The 22,313-nt window shown below is 47.6% G+C and overlaps 1 protein-coding gene across 3 annotated transcripts in view; it reads right to left on the reverse strand.

Moving 5' to 3' along the window:
• The window catches only part of GPATCH2L (G-patch domain containing 2 like), a 376,403-nt gene that overhangs the window by 109,197 nt on the left and 244,893 nt on the right, over window positions 1-22,313 (reverse strand). For all 3 annotated transcript variants that reach the window (XR_014968871.1, XM_085626692.1, XM_085626693.1), the window contains exon 8: window positions 19,346-19,431. Coding sequence is in view for 2 of the 3 variants with exons in the window: in XM_085626692.1 (XP_085482818.1) it covers window positions 19,346-19,431 (86 nt within the window). In the remaining variant the exon portion in view is untranslated. The remainder of the gene's footprint in view (window positions 1-19,345; window positions 19,432-22,313) is intronic.

Raw genomic sequence — 22,313 nt, forward strand, 5'->3', positions numbered from 1 at the left:
CTTTTTTCATTGCCGCAGTAATCACCACCTTGTCGTCGAAGGAGCCGTGTACTTGCTGCCATTGCATGTCTAGTTGCTCCTGAAGAGATCGCATCCGCAACCTGCAGTGAAGTATCAGAGGGATGCATGAAGAGATCACTCCTAGAAGGGATTTGTAACGGCGTACTGAAAGACACTTTCTTTTTCTCAACAGATGAGCCAAGGACCTCAGTTTTTCTTGCCTTTCGAAGGATGGAGAAGCCTTGTTGAGAGACGTGTCCAGGATAGCCCCTAGGAATCGTGCTTTCTTGGACGGACAGAGACGACTTCTCCCTGTTGAGAGTCAGACCCAGATTGCTGAACAGAGTCGTACATGCCTCGACTGTCTCCTCCGCTGTCCGCCTGAACGGAGCCTTCAGCAACCAGTCGTCCAGGTAGGGGAAGTTTTCCTAAGGAATGTTGTTTCCTTAGGAAAGCTGCCACCGGTGCCAGCACCTTGGTAAAGATCCTTGGGGCAGAGCGAAGTCCAAAGGGTAAAACTTTGAATTGGAAGTGGCTCTTGGCTACTGTGAATCGTAGAAACCTCCTGTGGGCTGGATGAATGGGTATGTGGAAATACGCATCTTCAAGATCGAGAGCGGCCATGAAATCTCCCAGGTTGAGGAGACGTAAGATATCCTGGAGAGAGACCATCCGAAAGGATTGACTGATGAGATAGGTGTTTAGCTCCCTGAGATCTAAAATGGGGTGCCCTTTCTCCAGCGTCTTCTTGACCAGGAAAAACCTGGAGTAGAAACCTTCCCCTTTCTGAGACAGGGGAACCGGCTCCACTGCTCCCTTGAGGAGCATCTGATGAACTTTGAGCTGTAAGAGACGCAGATGTTTTGACGGCATAGCGACAGGGGGCTTGGAAGGTGGCATATGAATAAACTCCAGCGTATGGCCATTTTGAATGATGTTGAGCACCCAACGGTTTGATGTTATCCGTTTCCAGTTGTGGAGGTATTGAGACACCCTGCCTCCCACAGATGTTGACGGGGAGGTGGGTACAGCAGGCAGAGCCAGAACGCCGCTATTGCCTCTTGGAGGTGTCACGTCCCTGGCGAATTTGTTTTCCTCTAGTGTTGGACCAAGAGAAAGAAGAGGTCTGGCCTTGTCTTTGTTGGTATGTTGGTCGATAAGACTGAGACGTTGAACCATAAGAAGAGTACCGTTGTTGCTGGTACGAACCTCTGTAGGATGTGGTACTCTTCCCCCTGGCCCCACGGAAAGGAACCTTCCGATACGGAAGAGTTCCTAGAGATCTTGCCGTCTCCGTATCCTTTTTAATGTCCTGGAGGGCATCGTCGATATGCTTGCCAAATAATGCCTCACCATCATACGGAAGGTCCAGAATTTTGTTCTGGACCTCCGGCCGGAACCATGTCGCCCGGAGCCAGCCTTGGCGACGAAGAACAGCTGCGCCTGCCAGTGAACGGAAAGCTGTTGTGGCAATATCCATGGCGCAATCGATCACTTCCGCTGATGTAGCCTCTCCCTCCTGTAGAATCTTCTTGGCCTCCACCTTGGACTCCTGTGGGAGCTGGTCCAAATATGGTGAGAGGTCGCACCACATTTGGCGATCGTATCTACCAAGGATCGCCAACGCATTCGCTGCCCGTACCAAAAGACTTGCCATAGAGGAAAACCTTTTCCCCGCATTATCAAGGCGCCTGCCTTCTTTATCGGGAGGAGTTGTCAGGGGTGCAGTAGGATTGCATGACTTTCTTTGCGCCGCCTGCGATATTATCGAATCCAGCTTCGGTTGACCTATCAAGGACGCTGGACTATCCTCAGGAACCTTGTACTTCTTCTCCAGGCGTGGCAAAACTGGTATGACAGTAGCCGGGTTTTTCATTGCCTTCAAACCCTCGTCCCAGACATGGCTGACAATGGGAATGGAACGGACCACTTTCCTGTAGGGCTCCTTAAAATCATAAAGGAATCATTCCGCTTGAACTGAAGTCATAGGAAGTTTGAATCTACTGGAGGCCCTTTCCATCAGTTTGTGAAATCCCCCAATGTCTGCCGGGGGAGAATCCACTGGATCCGGAGTAGATGAAGCTGGATCCGGGATCACATAATCATCCCACTCTACACACTGGGTAGACCTGTTGCCATCTTCCTAATCCTCGTCCGAGGAATCATCTTGAACATCTTGGACCACAGGAGGTATACCTGGGCTGGATACTTGCGGCTGTGAAACCATCTGGGATGGTTCTCCCGGAGAAACCACTGCAGAAGCGGATGGTGTAGGCACAGCATGTACTACAGAAAAAGTCGAAGGAGTAGCTTGAAAAAACCTCTTCCTATAATCCTGCAACATGCGCTGGAGATCTGCAGGAGGGAAGAAGGGACTGAAACCATCTCCTGGCCTGCGCCTTCCTGACGACAATAGGGTTGCTTGTATGAGCACTCATGAATGTATTCACCCTCAGAATCGGTGTCTTGGCATTTTACCAATAATTGTGAGGGGATAGCCAAAAGAATCCTGATCATCCCAGTCAGAGTCCTCTTCTTCCTCGAGCAAAAGTGTGGGACGCAAGGGGTAACCATCCTTGGAGACGTCATATCAGACGTTATCCTCTTTAAGGAAATAGTGATCCTCTCCAAAGATGTCGTCGATGGTACCGTCGCCGATGGGGTTTTAAGAGAAACCATCGTCAACAAGGTCATCGACGGAAGATCTACCGTCGACGGTTGAATCGTCGACGAAGAGATGGGCGTCGTCGACACTGCCGTCGACGAGGCCGTCGACACCCCTGCCGTCGTCGTCATCGTAGTTGCTCTCGTTGACGACACCTTAGTCGCTGCTACCGTCGTAGACACCCTTGTCGACACTCTCGTCGTAACCGTCAACGCTCCCGTCAACACTGACATCGATATGTGGCTAGAAGGTGGCTAGAAGGTACCGTCGACGAGCCCGTCGACGGTGCAACTGTTTTCACCTGGGATTTTGAAGTCTTCGTCGACGGAGTCTTCTACAGCATCGTTGACGATCTGGAATCTTTCTCGGACTTCTCAGATGTTAGAGAAGAGGGCTTTTTAAAAGCTTTAGCAGACTCCACCACTGCTGCAGCTGAAGATAGTCCTTCCCTCCCCTTTGCACCATGGTGAGAAGATTTGCTAGGACTCCGGCTCTCAGACTCACGGGGGGTCTTTTTTGAGGCCTTAACAGGACGTTCTGAGGATGGTGAAGGGGAAGCCCTACCCCTTTTCACTGACCTTCTAGATGAGGTGCCAGATGAGGAGTCCTCACTGTCACTTGACAGAGTTTCCTTCCTCGACTTCAGCTTCTGGAGCCAAGTGAGGAGGTGACCCTCACGGTCCCGAGGGTCTTTGAAGAGAAAGTGCGGTAGATCTTGCAGTCCGCTGCCTTGTGATCAGGGTACAGGCAATAAATGCAGTTCTTATGCCTGTCTTCCACATACAGCCTCTTCTTGCCAGAGGTGGAACAAGCCTTGAAAAGGGCTTTCTTCTCCTTGGCAGACATTTCCAGATGAAATACCAAACAATTCTGAAGAAAAAATGCTGAAAAAGTAGTCAACTAGAGTTGAAGTGAGCAGAGCTCAAAGGAGACTCCCTTAGCACAATGTGCGGTAGCAAATCGGAGGCTCTGAGGTTCTCTCAGGAGGGTTCTATGGGGTGAGGCTAATCTGGTTGGCTGTTGCTTTACTTTGGTCTCTTTTGCAAAAAGAGGTGGATATGCTACAAAAGGGAATGAGGCCTAGGCCTTTTTCTTTCTCTTTTGTACCTACTGCTATGCTATTTTGTTTACCGAGACTCCCATTCCGACGACGGGAAATGATACAAGCTATGGGAATCTATGAAAGTTCCAATACTGGAGTAAGCAATTTTCCCCCTCCACAGACACTTCTGGAGAGATGAACGTGTGGCCTTTGTAGAAGGTGGAAAAAGGCTAAGAACAAGACTTGGTGAGGCCAGGTTTCCAAGAGTAGACATAACTATTTCGCTTAAAATCAAGGACCTCTGGACTTCCTGCAGACGTTCTGGACAATACTGCTTGGCATCATAAAGATCCAGCATGAGTCCAATCCCTTATTTTCCTTACAAGAAAGTAGCGAGAGAAAAATTCAGGCTACATTTCTAAGAGGGAGGAGGACTCTATTGCTCTTTAAATCAAGAACCTCTTGACTTCATGCAGACGTTCCGGGCAATACTGAATGGGGAGGCGAGGAAGTTTGGAGAGATTCAGCAGTGAAAGGTCTAAATGAAAATTATCCTTCACTACCAACTGGACCCCTAATCACCAAATATTTGGTAAAATTATGCTAGTGGGGAGAAAGCCTTCAAAAGCAGTGGAGTGATACCCCTCTTGTGTAGTGGAAGATGCCAGTGGGGCCCCAGGGAAGTCCTAGGGATATTTTGGCATTTGTTGCAGCCTGGAATGGGCTTGATCTTTCCACTGAAGAACCTCCTTTGACCTGGGGGGTCGAGCTACCTGAGACTTTGTCATTGAAAGACTGAGAAGCCTGCATCACCAGCTGGCAAAAAAAGATTTTGATCGGGCCATTACCACATAGATGGGGATGGGGGGGGGGGGGCGGTTTGAGTGATTTGCCCGAGACGGTCTTGTGCTTGTATAGGACCTTCATCCTTCATAGTGGAACGATCAGCTAGCGTGTTCATAATGAACCAAAAGTGTGACTTTTTCCAGGGCGTCAGGGTTTACATATTAAGACTTCAACCATGCCTGCCTGTTTTTGGAGATATTGGTATTTAGGAAGTTCAGGGAAATCAGAAGTTTTTGTTCAGCTAGTTTGTTCATAATCCTAGTATCATAAGGGCACGTTCTGGTACCAAGGAGAAGTAACTGTCCAACTTGTGGTACAAGAGTAGCCCACACTGTACCATAAATAACACCAAAACCAATAACCACTGGATCAAACATTAAACTTGGATTCCTGCGTGAAGCATTCAACTCCTCGACAGGGATATTTAGTGCTATCTAAATTCAATCACAATACAACATAATAATGGCTCTAGTATTAGCCCTTCTCACTGGTGTGGGTTTTTGCAGTAGGACTTTAAACATTATGCCTTCTAGTCTGTGCTGATGGATAACAGCTTGCACTTCAAGGAAGCTGCCATTACCACAACAGGCTGAACTGGGGCTCTCGCAAACAAAGATGGGACTGTTGTTGGGTGCTCCATATTTGTGTCCAGAAGAACAAATGACTTACCTTTGGTAAAGCCTTCTATGGTAGAAACTTTCTAGCCGTAGATTCCTTACCTTAGAATATTCCACAGGTGTCAGACTGGATCCTGAAGATTTCTGAGCAGTACCCCTTGCCACAAGTAGGTGTTGTCATTTTGCTCCACATCATAAGCGCCGTGACATGCGTGGTCCCTATGTAGGCACCACCCTGGTGCTCTGACGTCTGTTACTTTCGCAACTTTCCACACCAGGAGCACAGAGCCACGATCAGCGCGGACACTGGTGTGACAACCTTAGGTCCTGAGAAGGGTGTCCCTTACCCCATGAGCAGTTCAGAGTGTGGGAGGATGAGAGGGCCGGTAAGGAATCTGTGGCTAGATAGTCTTTATCAGATAAGGCATTACCAAAGGTAAGTAACTTGTTCATCTGATAGAGACTTCTAGCTGCAGATTCCTTACCTCAGAATAGATACCCAAGCAATACCTCCCCAGAGGTGGGTCTGAAGCCAATTAAATCATAGTCTTGCAGGACCGAACAAATGAATTGCTCATCTCGGCGCACTGGACTGCCCAGACAGTAGTGCTTGGTAAACATGTGCAGAGATGCCCAAAATACCACCTCACAGATGTTGAGGACAGGGACGCCGCGCACTAATGCAGTGTTCGCCGCCTTGGCTCTGGTGGAGTGAGTCCGCTAGGCCTCAGGAAGTTGCTTTTTGGCCCATGTGTAGCAGATACTAATGGATAGAACGATTCATCTCTAGAATGATCCATTACTGCACAGCTTTTCCCTTTTCCCCCTTGTTAGACCTGTCAGCCCTTTGGGTGGTCCCTCCTCATAATTATTTATTTTGTCCCACTTTTGCCTCAAACCCTGTTAGAATTTTTCCTTTTTGGGAACCACCAGACTTTTTAGTGTTGATGCAGATTCAGGGAGCCATTTTATCTACCCCTGGAACTTCTGTCTGAGGGCCTGGAGCACAAAATGGTGGCCACCTGTGACATCACCAGCACCCTCTGGAACCTACTAGAACCTTCTGCAACATTCTGGAGCCCTGTGACAGTTGGAGGCGGTTTAGAATGTTGGGAAGCTAAGACAGAGAGTTGGCAGTTGGAGCTGGCAGTTGGCACCTGACTGGTGAAGGGAGAGCAGCAGAAACCTGAAGGAGGAAGGAGTGAGGCAGCAGGGGTGGAAACTTGTGCCTGGAGTGGGGTCCATAAACCCACCCTTGATACTAGTCCCTACTGACTGAGCCCAGCCTGGAGCCCTGTGTGGGAAGAAGCAAGAAAAACCATCTTAAGGACCTGGACAGCAGGAACAGGCCTTAGAATCCAAGAACAGCAAGATCCTGACCTGGATACTGGTTTCCCTGGAGTCCGACATCGAGAAGCCTGAGACCCGGAGCCCGAGGTGGAGAAGCGGCGCTGACTGGAAAAGCAGACGTCGTACCCGGAGCCGCCAGAGGTCGAGAGAGGGCGCCGACGGAGGTCGTAGAGAGTACCAGAGGTCGAGGAGGAAGTCACCCGAGGTCGAGTGAGCGGCGTCGACGGGGGAGTGAAGTCCGCCCTCCGGAGTCGCCGGAGACCGAGGTGAAGCGTGCCGGAGGTCGGGAGTGGAGGTCGCACTCCGGAGTCAGCAGAACCTGAGGAGAGAAGCACCGGAGGTCGGGAGTGAGGTCGCACTCCGGAGTCGCCGGAACCGGAGGAGAGGAGCACCGGAGGTCGGGAGTGGGGATCGCACTCCGCAGCCGCCGGAAGTCGACATCGAGCCAAGGCCGGCCGACGTCATCGAACCTGAGGTCGCCATCGGACCGGAGCCGCCCGAAGTCGACATCGAGCCAAGATTGCCCGACGTCATCGAATCGGAGGTCGAGATCGAGCCGAGGCCGCCGACATCGATCCGGAACCGCCTACCGGCGTCGTCAAGAACTGACATTGTGCCGAGGCCGCCGACATCGAACCGGAACCGCCTCACGGCATCGACACGACTCCAGCGGCGTCGGAGCTTCAGAAAAAGGGCAGTAAGTGGAATAGAGGGCGCCTAAGGCCCTGTGGAATCCCGAGAGACTACCCTAGGAGCTAGAGAGGTGCTGGAACCAGCTTGATTGTGCCAGGGGTGAGCTGAGACTAATTCAGAGGGGTTGTGTAGAGTGAGAGAGCCAGGTCTCTAGTATTCCCCCCTTGATCTACCTCAGTTTAGGCCTCAGCCTTGTCCAAGCCAGGGAGCAGACACCCTCAAGCCATCCACCTAACCACAAGCTGTGCCTGGGCCAAATCAGCCCATAGTAATCTCAAATGTGATCTGATTCTTTAAGTGTCACTGTCAGCTTTTAACTATTTATTGAGAGCACTGTATTTATTGTATTTAACTTATTTATTGCTTCACTGTATTTATTGTTCCACAGTATTTATTGTCGCACAATATTTATTGGTTTGCAGTATTGATTGCCTCAGAATATTTAATTGCCTGTATGCATTGCACTTATATTTATGCCTTAATTATTTATGATCACCCCTATTTATTTAATCATTAAGCCAGTATTTATTTGACCTGCACTATTTAAAAAGCCTTGTATATTGTGATTGTGTTATTATTTATTTAATCAGCAACTAAGAGAAAAAGAAGATAAACAGAGATATTTTCATAATTTTTACGGTGTAGAGTCGTTTTTGGAACGGATGCACGCATGGTTATTGTATGGGTATGTCGTATGCTTAGCACGGTGCCCGATTCCTGACCACTCGAGCCAAGCTACCACTGTGTATGTCTGGAGAGACCCCGTTACCACTACCCTTTCCGGTGTGGGAGTGGAGAATTTCCAACACCCCTGCTCCTACATAGCACACGGAGAGTTGATCATCCACACAGGACTCTTGTGTGGTCAAGACACTTTTTTTGGGTCCAGACGGAGTTTCTCCTCCTCTTTGGCGGGACGAGGTGGAGCAAAGAAAGGTAGGCAGGGTGATGTTCTGTCCTACATGGAAGTGAGTCATAAGCTTCAGAAGGAAGGAGGCATGTGTCCGGAGAACCAGTTTATCCAAGTAGAAGGTGGTATAAGGAGAGTGCACAAAGAGTGCTTGCAATTCACAGATGCTCCTGGCCAAAGTTACGGTCACTAAATAGGCAGTTCTGATGGTCTGAGGTTCAAATGGTGCACACATCAGAAAGGTCAATACAAGGTTAAGGTCCCACTGAGGCATGATCAAGGCCACTGGAATTATGTGGCAAATGATGACCAAATTATGGGGCAAGGTTGCCTAAATTATGCAGCACAACCGGAAAATTATGTGGCATAATGCGCCACATTTTGTTTTAGTATTAATTATTTCGTAATTTTTACACCTGATAACAGTGTCTGAGAAAAAGAGATCCCCTTAATTAGTAACAATTTAACACCCAAAATACAACAATTAGCAACTAGAAGATGACCAGTCAACCTTTGCTAAACCTCTTCTGGTGCCCAGGAACACAAGTTACCATATTTTTCGTAAGTTTTAATCCGTTTGAGCAAGACATTTTGTTTGTTTGTTTGTTTGTTCAAATTTGCAGATTATGAGGCAGATGATGGATTATGTGGCAAATACGGCAAACTCATAATTATGCAAAAATCACTGCGCCACAGACTTTCATAATTTCAGTGGCCCTGGGCATGATGAATGGCGTGGTGGAAACAGATGTTGCAAAACTTTAAGGTACCTAGCGACAGCATGTGAGTTAAACACAGAACGTTGGTCCGGCAAACACAAACATGCCGAAATGGCAGAGAGAGAACCTTTAATGTGCCCAGAGCAGAGCCTTTCTGGGCCGCAAATAAAGCAAACAAGAGAACCTTGGATAGAGGTGCAGAAAGGCAGTCAACGTGGTGGGAAGAACACCATGACACAAACTTATCCCAAAGTCCGGTGTATTCAGACATGGTGGAGGGATGCCTGGCTGCCAGAAAAACATCAGTTCAATCTCCACGCATGAAGGTTGAGGGTGTGCAGGTTCGGGTGCAGGACTCTCTGTTGCTGTGACAGAAGATCCTCACAAAGAGGCAGCCTGACCGGAGGACTGATGGTCATGCTCAGCAGCTCGGCATAGCAGACTCTCCATGGCCAATCCGAACCCACAGAAATGACTTGGGCCCGGTTGTTCTTGATCTTCTTGAGAACCCTGGACAGGAATGGTTTTGGCAGAAAGGTGTACTGGAGGCTGGAGCTCCACTCTAGACAAAAAAGCATCTCAGGGTGAGAGTCTCCTTAGAAATTCCAGTGAACAACATGTCTGACATTCTGTGTTCTCGGCCAAGACGAACAGATCTAACCAAGGCTCTGTCCACTGCTTAAAGAGACTTTGCACCACCTCTGGATGGAGACACCATTTGTGATCTGCTAGCATTTTCGGCTGAGTTTGTCCACTGGTTTTCAGAGAGCCCCCCCAGGTGTTCGACCACCAGGGACATGCCCCGACATTCCAGGCATGTCCAGAGATGCAGGGCCTCTTGACAGAGGGTCCAAACCCCTACCCTGCCCTGTTTGCAGTACCACATGGCGGTGGAGTTGTCCATGAACACCAGCACTAGTCTTCCCTTGATCGAAGGAAGAAAGTGTAATAAGCTGGTGGAGTACGTACATGAATGCGGTCCAACCATAGTAAGTACGTACGCACGTACATGGGTGTGGTTCACCCATAGTGTGAGTGCTGGGGGTGTTTCACTCCCATGTGTCTTGTCACTATGTAGAGTTCTCGTAGTTTTTTTCTACCATGTTCCTTTGCACATTGTTTCACATGTATGGTCATGTGGTGTTTTCTCCCTTTTTGTCAGCGAGCTAAACGATCTTTCTTTTTGTGTTTTTATTATTATAGGAGGAGGATGGTGATAATTTGTGTATAGCCTTTCACTCTTCTTTCTTCCTCTGTGTAGTCTGTGTCCCCTTTCGAAGTGTGGTTTTTACCATTTACCCCTGGGTTTTAGACTATTTATTTCATTTGTATATTTTGTGTATAGTTGTCTTTAATTTTTAGTATGGTTTAATTAATTTTCAATTTTAAAGGGAGAAGATAATGTAGTATTTTCATGTTATGTTTATTGTATTCCCCCTTACTTTGTAACTAGCTGCTCAGCCAGTGTGAGTGTTCTGTGTGGAATGTTGGTGTGATTGACATGAGTGGAATGCTTGGGTGCCTGGTGTGAGTGAGACAGTTGGAAGATGGGCTGAGCAGCTAGCAGGCTGCTCCTGGTGGGGCTGTTACTATGGATGTTAAGAACTTAATAAATACTCAAAAGACATCTCTCAGCTATGTCTGCGGTGTCACCTCTACGCTTGGAACTAGCTTATTACAGAAAGGCTTTCAATGCCAAGCAAAATCACCAGACACTCCAACAGGCGGATGTGTAGCTTGGACTTCACCAGACACCAGTCGCGGTTTGTGAGCCACCACTGCAGATCTTTCATAGTTCCCTCCAAGATCTGGACCATATCAGAGATTTCCCTGATGCTACGCCCACTCGGACTTCAGGTCCCACTGCAGAGCTCACATATGCCAACAGGAAGTAACGAACAGGACGCAGGAGCCCATGAGGCCCAACAGTCTCAGAGTCAGTCTCACAGAAATCCAGGATAGAGGCTGAAATATCTGAACAGTAGACTGAATATCCTGGACTTGCCGCTCGCGAGAGTAGGCCTGAAACTGCAGTGTCCAGAATGACTAATGAAAGGTAGCGTCTGAGAGGGAATCAGATGGTACTTTGGCATGTGGATAGAAAACCCCAGCGAGTGCAGAAGGTACGATGTAGTCCAGAGGTAGGAAATTACTGCCTGGGGCGAGTCCACCACTAACAGCCAACCATCGAGGTAGTGGAAAAAATGGAAACCCTGACCTCCTCAGATAAACTGCAACCTCAGCAATCTCTTTCATAAACACCAGAGGAGCGCTGGTAAGGCCGAAAGGGAGCATGACAAAATGAAAGTTCTCCTGGCCCACTGTGAACCTCAAGTAACATCTGTGGGCTGGCGGGAAGGAAAGGGATGTGAAAATAGTAGTCCTCGAGTCCAACGCTACCATCCAGTCTCCCAGGTTTGGCACAGACAGGACTTGTGCGAGCTTGAGCATTTTGAAATTTTCCTTTTTCCAGGAAGAGTTTGAGACAGCACAGGTCTAGAATAGGACAAAGTCCTCCATTGTTCTTTGGCACCAGAAAGTAGTTGGGACAACCACCAAGGCCTACTTCTGATGCAGGCTATCTCTGTATGGCTCCCCTGGCCAAGAGAGCCCGCACTTCCTGAAGGAGCAAGGAGAGATGGTCCTCTGTCAGCTGCTCATACGTGGGTGGCATGGGTGTCAGGGAGTCGCGGAGGAGTAGCCCGTTTGGACGATCTGTAGGACACAGCGGTCCGATGTCACGGACCACCAGTGGGACAGGTGATAGCATATCCTGCCTCCCACTGGGTGCCCACGATGGTCGGAAAACAAACTTAAGAGGTTTGGAAGCATCGGCTGCCAGCGGGGGTGGGAGGGTGGACTGTCCTGACCGCCGGCTACCTAACCCATGTGGTTTGGGGGACCTCTGTCCTTGGCCATGAGAAGGCTGGGAAGCCCGTTAGCCGTGGTGGCTTGGGATATATGGACGTGGTTGGAGGCCCCATCTAAGACCACAAAAATGGTGGAAGGGGGCCTGGAGGTTAACAGGGGCCATAGACAAGTCCAAGGACCTGATCTAGCTCCAGTGTCCTTAAAGCGATCTAGCGCAGAGTCCCTCTTCTCTCCAAAAAGACAAGCGTCATTAATGGGCATGTCCATAAGCGAAGCTTGGACAACCCCTGAAAAGACAGGGGTGGTGCGGGAAGTTACGAACGATAAAATCGATCTGCCCTCGAGTCCGTCATGTCAGGCTCACACTTGGGTCAAGCTCACACCTTAAAGTGAACCTCTCCCTTCAGCAATAGCCTGGGTGAGTATGTCTTGAGCAACCTCTGAGACCATAGGCTGCACATGCGCATCAGAGTCCCATATTGTATGGGAATAACAGCCCAAATAGGCATGCAGTGTTCACCTACCACAGTGCTAGTCTGGCGGAAGTGAACATTCTTTTACCAAAGGTTTCCAGCCTCTTGAATTCCCAACTGGGTGGAGTGGAAGGGAATGTGCCGGGGTTAATTCTGGATCCACCAAGCTCTCCAGAGTGGGGTGCTGGGTAAGGAAACTGGGGTCCCCAGGAGTGGGGCAATGGCGGCGGGCAGGAGCCCCTGTGGACCAGGCCCTTAGCAAAACGTCTGTAAGGTCTTCAGTGAAAGGGAGTAGGGGTTCTGGAAGAGCAACTCCTGGCTGAAACACCTCCATCAAGACGTTTGCCTTGACTGCCATCGTGGGCAGCTGAAGGTCCAAGACCTCAGCCGCCCTCTGCACCACCAGTGCAAACGATGCTCCCTGCCCCATAGCCACAGGAGGAGGAGAGACCAGGTCAGTTTGAGGTAAGGTGTTTAACCCACTGGCCTACTCCAGTTCAGGCCTCGTAAAATTATTAAAATATTACTAGACCTGCCAGTCTAGTGACTTCAATAATCTACTTGACCCAACTGTAATGCACTCGACCTGTAATCTGGTTTCAAATTGTGTGATCCTAGCAAATATTTTATTTCAGAGCAGACCTTTTCTTCATTATCACAAATTAAAGCACCTTGAAATATGCAAGTTCAGCATTTCTCCTGTACAAAAAAACTATTTAGTTTTGTTTAATACCTTTGCTTAATGTATGATAAAATTCCAGCCCACATATAGGGTACATAAAACCTCTGACCTGTCTCTTAGGGTCATATGTACGATGGAAATCTCCGGTTGCAAATGGGGCAAATCGCAGAATGTGCCCTTTGGCGACCGGAAAAATTATTTTGGGAGTGTACAAAGCGCGATTTGGTAACTTGTTACTGATTAACAATTTGGGTTTTGCGATTCAGTATTTGGAAGGGGTGTGTTTTAGGGCATCCCTTCCAAATACTGATTCACACTGGTTTGTACAAATGTTTTGTGACCGAAATGCTGTTGCAAAACATTTGCACTTTACCCCCAACTCAGTTAGTGGTAATGTTTTCCCAAATTAGAAAGGGTCCTCATGGGAATCCTTCCCCTTTGTGAAAATTGGGAAAAAAAATTTTAAGAGCAGACAGTGGTCCCACGGATCACTGTCTGCTCTTAAAAAATGAAAACATAAGGTTTCATTTTTTATTGTTGAAACACATCCAGTTTTCTTTAAGGAAAACTGGCTGCATTTCAACAACAAAAAAACCTTTATTAAAGCCAGTCACAGACATGGTGGTATGCGGACTTCAGCAGGTCACCATCCCTTTGTTGGCTGCTATTCTTAATGGGTCGCAAACTGCGACCTACCTCATTAATAGTCATGAAGCAGGTCAATTTGCCACCCATTAGGAATTGCAAGTATGAAACAAAAAGTTTCATACATATGGAATAGCGATTTCTAAATAGCGATTCGGATGTAATCGCTATTTGGAAATCGCTATTCCTACTCTATAAACATATGGCCCTTAGTTCACCAATAGCATTGTCATCAGGGCGGGGGAAGGAATGTTTCTCAGTTCATGTTTAAAAACGTACTTTTAATCCTTCATCACTAAAGCATGATTTGGTCGCACACTGTCATTTACAAACAGCACATGTTCCATTGAAATGGCCACAAACTTTCCCACTAACATGTAGTTTTACAGATAAAGCTATATATCGTATAACATTAATCAATGGTAACTGGGTTTTAGAAAAAATGCTCATCATTTGCACATCACCAAGTAAAGTGTTCTGATTTGTTTTCATACTATTAAAAGCTTTCTTTCACCACACATTTACAAAAAAGTGCTTTCATAACTAGTAAAATAAATTTTGAATTGTTTGTCCAGTTCATTTACAAACCATTTAAAGGGTGTGCACTAGAAAGAAACTGACATCTACAGTCATTAATTTCATACTCTTTACAGCACGACTGTCAGTTCACCTTACACAAGAGGTTGTGTTTACTTTTCTCTCTCTGTCAATTGTAAGACATAAGCTGACATTTGACCTCTGTCTCTGTACGCAGAGCAAATGTTACAAGATAAAAACAAGATTTAAAGGCATCTTTATTGCACATTCACTGTCTAAGAGAACAGAACACCTGTTCTTTATCTGCTCGCTTGAACCGGCCAGTAGTCCCTAAAAATAGCTTGTCCTGATAAAATCTGGCTCGCCATAGCAAGTGGGTGAGTAGATTTCACGTGGCCTGCTCTTCCTCCTACAAGTTGTCCTGTTCCCCATCAGGGAGGCTTGTAATGATAAAGGGCCATAGACCACTTACATTCGTCTCCATCACCAGGTCTACCAAACAAATAAGTCACTGGTTCCACTCCGGGAAGCATGGGCCCGGTCGGCGTTGGGAGATGCAAGACGCCCATCCGGCTCAGTGTCTGAAGCGGGGGTACTGCCTAGGTGTGTTCGCACTGGAACAGGCGCAAAGGAAGGTCCCAGTCTCGCCAGCAGCTCTGCCCCGGATCCAGCATGGGATCCATAGGGACCGACTGGAGCAAGGTTCAACTCATCCTGTAGGGGCCCCTCCCATGCCCATGGGGCTTGAAGGAGCACCAAAGGGGCAAGGCTGTTCAAATATGAGGCACATGACCTCAAAACTCTTATTCAACTGGGCAGGGGCCACTCCTGCTCTGAGAAAATTAGGGAAGAGAGGAGAGGACCCGGGTTCATGCCGACTTGTGGGACCTGGAGTGCTAGCGCTTCTGCATCTCACCGGATGTGAGAAGTCTGAGACTTCTTCAACATCTTGGATTTTTTTATGCTTGTGTGACTTACCTGACTTCCCCAATCATTTGGAAGGTGACGACGACCATCAAGACAAGCTCTGCAAACGGTCCCGGGTCCCTTCATGCGATCGGGACTCCCAGGTCTGAGCGCAGAGCTTGAGTAGGCACTCTCTCAGCACTTTCAGGTGCATGGTGCGGCTGTCCTTGCAGGTCTTGGAGTGGTGTTCCCGCTTCAATCATCAAAAACGCCAAGTGGGGGTCTGTCACATTTTCCTGTGACAGGCCCCACATGGTTTGAAACCAGCAGGTTTCTTGGGTGACAAATCACACCAGGAAAACATTTCTAAAAAAAATATAACCAAAACTTCAAAAAAAGCCAGTCAAAAAGTGACTGAGGGGGTAGCTCAGACCAGATCAGCGCTATCTAGTGTGGAAAGGAAAGAACTATATAGGTGCTGAGGCATGTCACTTAAAGTGCAGCCGCCACTGAGCAGAACAACGTCACCTAGCAGTGCGCAGGGTTAGTGCTCGATACTTTCCAAACCCACTCGGACGCTTGGGATGCAGATCCTTGTGCTCTTCGATACTGGTCTAGGTATGTGTGTTGAGGTCCCAAAATGTAATCCTTTAGAGGGCAGTAGGTCTCCAAGGTGGATCAATTTGAGACTCGCCCATCCCTGATGGTTATCCTTGGGTGTCCCTGGGTGGGCACTGTTCGCATGAGTAGTGCTGTAACAGAGGTGCTAGTCCCAAGAAGTTTGACCCCTGGTGCCGAGAGGTGTAATGGAAAATTTCTGCTCTGAGAGCTGGGGAGGGGCAGCTTCCTACGAGAAACTCCATGGCTTTCAGGTTGGTACTCAAGGCACCAAGGAAATTAATTTGAACTGAGGGGGGAAGTCAGCATGATGGTGATTTCTGGGTTTGGTTTAGAGGGAAGTGAAGCAAACGGCGTTAACCCAAAAAATGGCTAATGCAACAGGCAGGGGCGTTAGGCTGGTTTATGAGTGATTCCTCTCCCTAAAGAGGACACCAGCCAATGGGGGGTGATGGAGTCCTGAGGAGATTAGATGTGAGCTCAAAGACCTCAAGACTGGCGATATAATGCATACTAGAATGGAATTTCCATCTTCCAAGTTCTGGAATAGGAATGAGAACAGCAGAGGGATGCCTGAGCAGTACTGGTCTCAGGCAATTAGAGAAACATCTTTACAAGACTTAGATGACTGGTCATCATAGGAGAAGACTTAGTTGATGGAATGCACCTTCTGCCTCAGGTAGACGAGAAATCCCGCAGGAGCACTGAGCGGCAAGCAACTTTCATTAGCTGTTCTGACAAGGTTCCATGCAGTTCATCTGAGCCAATTTCTCTTTCTTAGTTGCTACCTACACCAAGTAAAAGATTAAATCAACCACAGTGACGGAGGAGTCACCATACCCAGAAAGAAAGACTGGCACCATTCTATATAAAACTGGTAGATTGGAATCTCCATTCCCAGGCAATGAGTGGGACTCATCCTTACAGTGCAAAAGAGTGTTTGGAGCATGACAGAGTTTGATCCTCAAAGGACCTTCAGCTCGTCCTTGATTGGCACCCTTTGCCTGGACCTTGTCAAATTGTATACAGCCGAACATACTAATTGGTCCATTTGCCCTCCCAAGGATCACTCCACTACTTATGTAGGGCTAGATGGCTATAGAGGGTGACCTCAATGCGAGACATTGAGGGCGCTTGGATGTGCTATCTTGCTGCAAAGAAGAATGCTTGGTACCAAGCCCTCTATTTCTTCACTAGGATGAAATCAAATGTCTTCTGTTGAATAGAATTGCCTTTTCTCTGCATTCATATCAGACTGATCCAGTGGGACCTTCTGTCAACGGTGGCACATACAGAACAGGTGTGTGCTAGCTGCCTCTTCCCCTAACAGGAGATGCAGAGGTTAAAAGGGTCCGCTGCTGAGGCGCCAAGTGCATGGCATAAAATCAAAGTACTGTGCTACCAAAACTGAAGGAAGAAATTAGGTGAGAGTAAGGAAACAACACAATGTTTATAATAGGAAAGCAGAAGCCCTGTGCACTTGGTGAACAGAGGAGAAGTAGGTCCTTTTCCCTTTTTTGTATCCATTGGTGGAAATGTCGAGGGTGGGGTGCTCGGGTAATGGAGGGGGCAAGTAGACTTGATGTTTATCAGTGTCTGATATCAGATTAGTAAACTTAGTGCAGGACCTGGTTCAGGGAGTACCCAGGTAATCGGAGGTAACCAGTCTCCAACTGAAGCAGTTTGTCTCTATTGTCCTGGTCCTTCTTACTACTTGACCCAAACTGAACACCAAGTACACTCCTTTAGCACTTGTCTCTCAGAATAACATGACAGGGTAGTACTCAGGGAGATGAGGGTTAGACAATCAGAACTCAGCAAACACAGTAATTGTGTTCAATCAGTGTTTTACTTGTACAAGGTTAAGTACTTTAATGCACACACAGCTAAATGCTACACATAAAGTAGAGGTGCAGAAAGAAAACAAATCCTTCTAGCTCCTTCCCAGTGAGTGCTATGCAGTGAAATGTTTTTAGCAGTGTTCATGACAATGTAAAATGAAAACTCTAAAGGCCCAAAGCTTTTCTATGGTGCCCACGAGAAAAATCGAGTCGTGGCCCGTAAATTAGCACTCGGCTATCAACAGTCAAATGCACATGTAGAGTTTCCTATAGTTGCGTCTCACAACCACACAGAGCAGTTGCACTCAAAGGAAACAGTTGTCTCCTTGAGCTGTGCTTAGCGGGAGAGTTCATAAAACACGGGGAAGTCCTGAATAGTTTTAGGATCCAGCAAATCCTTGTAGAAGTAGGAGGCCTGCACAAAAGCGTGCCAATCAAAACCATGCCAAAAAGCACATGCAAACTGGTGAGCTGACACTTGACACACAAGAGGAGGCAAGGGTTCAAAGGGGATAGCAGTCTCAGGGGTCAGTACACTTTGGGGGATTAAAGGTGGGAGCCAAAACACCAGAATGCCAATTACCTAGAGATTATAGGTTAAAACCACAAAAACATTGTTACTGGTGATCACAGTTAAGATATTTAAAGTGCCAAGGTGACCATGAGGCACATAACTTCACAAAAGCCGGCAGTGGTTGACTTTCTCCCATGCAGACTGCTGAACACACTTCAGGGCACATAGGCGGTGTACACAGAGGCACCTATGAGATGGGTAAATTGCTGATAACCCCTCAGACACACCATCTATTTAAATGTTGTTTGCGGTTTTGTGATCAGCCCAAGCCTTACATTGCCATTCGCCTGACATCACAAGGCCAACAGCTATGAGGGAGGCCATCCCCCAAAACCTTATAGAGGTATCTTTGGGCCCAGTTATGGGTCAGAGATGAAGGAGTTCACTTGTCACAGACACTTCCCATGAGATATAGGAAATGTAGATGGATAAAGATCCTTACTGAACTGCCCCGCACTGTCTAGAAAGCTGGGCTATTGGTCTCCTCTTCCAGGCAAGCTCTCCTCTGCAGGGACACACTCCAGCAACCATCTCCACAGCAGGCAGGGCTCCACAGCTCTTCAGCAAAAACCAGTAGCAATCTTGGCAGTAGTCAAGCCTCAGGCTTAGTGCACCAACCTGATAGGAAGGCAACAATATGGCCAGGATTTAGCCCCATAGCTACCACCTTGTTGTACAGTTTGGAGCGCAGAGCCACCTGCACTGTCAGCAACTCCAACACACTGATTTGGAGAAGATGCTTTTAACAACTGACCCAAAACTGTGAGAAGGGTAGGTGTGCCCCTCACCCTTTGAGGGAAGAGTCGGTGGTGATGTGCCCCTGCATCTGTGGATCAAGAAAAAAATCTGACATGTAGAACGTTTTACTTTTTCAATCACGGTCACATGTGCTATACCCTTAGCGCCACCAATACAAACTCCTCCGAGGAGCCAGTTGTTTGTGACCACTGACTGGCAAGACACTCCTGCAAAGGATGCATATATACTTGAACACTGATGACTATCACACTGCAAGACAATCGTTCCTATTAGAGAATGCTTCATATGGTAAAGGTGACGTGATCTCCAAAGAAAATGTTATTTACCTTCAGTAAAAATATTTCTGTTGGATATAGAACCTTCCTGCAGAATTCTCACCTAATTAAAGATAGTCCACAGTGGTGGCCAGTGTAACACTAGCATCAGAAAGCAGAGCGCAAGAACTTAAAGGATTTAAACATGCATGGTCTAGTTAAAAGGGGAATTAGAAGTAGTAATGGAGCTCTATATCATAAAAGGTACTAACTTGATCCCCTTCCACCCCACCTCCCGAACAGAAGACCATGGCTTTTGCGCTCATCACAGAATGAAAAGTACCTGGCAGTGCAATGTGCAGGAAAGCATCTTCGGTGCGAAGCCTCAGCCAGCACATCCAGGGAGTACAGTGGGGATAAGGGGTTCATCTGAAAGACACAAGGTACAACATGCACTCGGTCAACTCACAGAATGTTGGTTCGGGAACAGTACAAGTACGAGCTTGTGCTTGTGTGTGGTTCCATCATGTGGTTAAAGTTTACAAATGTGAAGGGACAAGATCCTATTAGAGATAAAAGATTATGCCAGTATGAGCAATGGTGGTTGCGATGGGAACATAGCCTTCAGACCACAGCCAAGACCATGCCAGGCTCAATGCAAGCCAGTAACCATCGAAAGAATCTGTGTATGTACAAGTGCGTGCTTTACTATTGCTCCCTGCAGGTTTGAATTACAGATGTATTCTGCTGAAGTCTGTTAAGAGCTTCTGCATGACCCTGCCGAATTTATGAGCATTCTTGAGCAACTGTAGGGATTGGGGAAAAGGGGCATGGTAAACAGGACCATGTTATCCTCATTTTATTTTCTGCAGCTAGGGGAGTTAGTAAGTTATGCGACTGCTTCATAAAGATGTAGCTGCTGCATTTCTCATCTGTTCCAGTTGGATGCTTCTTAATATGCCTCGTCCATTTTCAAACTCTAGCTCAGTCACAACATAACCTCGAGTTATCACATACAATTTTACTTCTAGATACTTAACAGATGAAAAAACATTTATTACAGTAAACTATTCCATCTTCACCTCTGCTCAAACATAGGGGAGAAGGAGCCGCACAAGTAATTACGGAACGTGTAGCCCCAGATACAGTCTAATTTTCCCTCCAGTCAAAGGGAAACCAATAACGACTCTAGTACCTCAAGGAAGCTTTTCACTTAAACATTCACTCATCCACAAATCCTATGTAAATTGTCAGCACACTTAGACCCATCCTGCTACCAGGTGTGACTTTGGTATCAAGTGGAACACTATGTACTAAGAGCATGAGTCACAACAAAGGCCTGCCACTTCATTTCTCTATTAGGAGAAGTGAAGCCATCTTCACAAATTCTTCTGTGTTTCTTAACCTACCCAAAGGAAAAGCCTACTTAGATTAACAGGAGTCCAAGCACAAAGATTTCTTTACACACACCAGGTGTTTTCTCTAGCTAGTGCGTTGACTGAGGAGAACTCTGAAACAAACACGAGTCCCAGAAAAATGGTTATTGTTCCAAGTAATCTATTTCACTTCAGTCAGTCACAGTGGTTGACATTCTAGAGCCAGCGATTGATCTTTCTCCATACTCAAACAACCAGAGTCTGAAAAAAGCTATTGAAGGGCACTTATTTTGGCTTTGTGTTGAGACGTAGGATACACTGGCTTCTGGCCCTAAAGGCTCCAAGCATGGTTGTGCTTCTAACATAATTGCCTACCCTGTGACAGCATGCATCATCAGACCGTCTCTTATTACTTCAATAATATGATGCTTTCCAATACATGCGTCCACTAGCTAATAGGGCACCTCAGTTCACATGTCCATTAAACCCTTGGCTACCTCGGACTAATCAAACAGAAATTAACGTGAAGGTCAAACATTTTGAAAACTATGGTTGCTCCTAGTGTATGCTAACTCTCGCTGGGAGTGTGGGGTAACCGCTGACGGTTCAATTTTTTGTTGCACATCCAAAAGTTTTAGCACAATTAAGACTTCCCAAATATACACTGCACATGGCCGAGAACGCAGAACGGCGAATGTGAGCCGCGAGACGTCACGCAGAGCATCAAATCGACTGCCGAGTGGTGTGGCAGGAAGCGGGGAGGAGTAAGGCACCAGCACTCCGGCACTCCCTTGGTCCCTGCAGCCGGCCTGGCTGAGACGGGCCCTCAGGCCCATAGTATTATCTGGTGGCCCAGTAATCAGGTATCCACTGGAAACGACCAGCCACAAATTGCGGGTGAACCGTGGGCCAAGAGCTGTAACAGGGCACCGGCATTCTGCTTCTGGCAGTCCCCAGCAACAGGATCAAGCATGAGGGAAGAAAGACGCCGCAGCTGTCATAAGGAGCCAAAAGGAGCAGGTGCCGAAAGCTGTGTACTGCGACACGAGGCAAGAGTCCGGTAACAGGGTGTCAGAGGACAACCCAGAGGACGCCTTTTCCTGGCATTATATGCACGCGACTGGGATCCTGGGAGTTTGGCATATGCAAACTAACTGGAGGTGAAACGGGACTTCATGATGATTAGGAGGCGGAGCAGCAACCGGATCCGAGGCTCTCCGGAGGCCGTGGTCCATTGCCAGGGGGCCAGAGCAAGCCTGAGTCGGCCCGGAATGGAGGGGTCAAGGCCGGACGTGTGCAGTTTCGGCCTGTCCAGGGGTGGGACTGGGTCCCAGCAACCTGTCATTAGACGCCTGGAGCCCGTTAGAGCCCGCAGGAGCGATAGGAGGTGAGACAGGGCCAAGCCATGGGCAGCGAGTGACCCACAAGAAGGAAGCGGTAAGAATCCAACCGATAGATCAAAGAGCATTGGGGTGTCCAATACCCCCCCCCCGCACTAATCCTAAGTAGAGGGACAGCTTGTTGTAGAGAGGTCCGGTAGACATAAGGCGCTCATACAGATTGCCCCCCCCTTTAGGCCATCTTATAAAGCCTACTTTCTTAGGAGAAAAATCAAAACAAGCATTACTATTGCCTCCACTGGACTTCAATCCCCAGGAAATCCCTACAAGTCTAAGGTGAACGTAATGGCCTTTAAAAAACGTAAGGAACCTGACAATATTCACGAAAAGACTGGGAACAGCACAATCACAGAGAAAGAGCAAATCACGGTCAGCACATAATAGGGCACTTCCAGGGTTACTCACAATACCAGAGTTTTTTCCCTCTTGCAAAAAAAGAACAAGAAACTTCAAAATCAGAATTACACAAAGGAAAATTATAGAAAAAATGGCGAAAACGCCAGTCTCAACCACAGAACACATGATTGAAGATATT

This window comes from Triturus cristatus, chromosome 9, assembly GCF_964204655.1.
Source record: "Triturus cristatus chromosome 9, aTriCri1.1, whole genome shotgun sequence".
Lineage (NCBI taxonomy): Eukaryota > Metazoa > Chordata > Amphibia > Caudata > Salamandridae > Triturus > Triturus cristatus.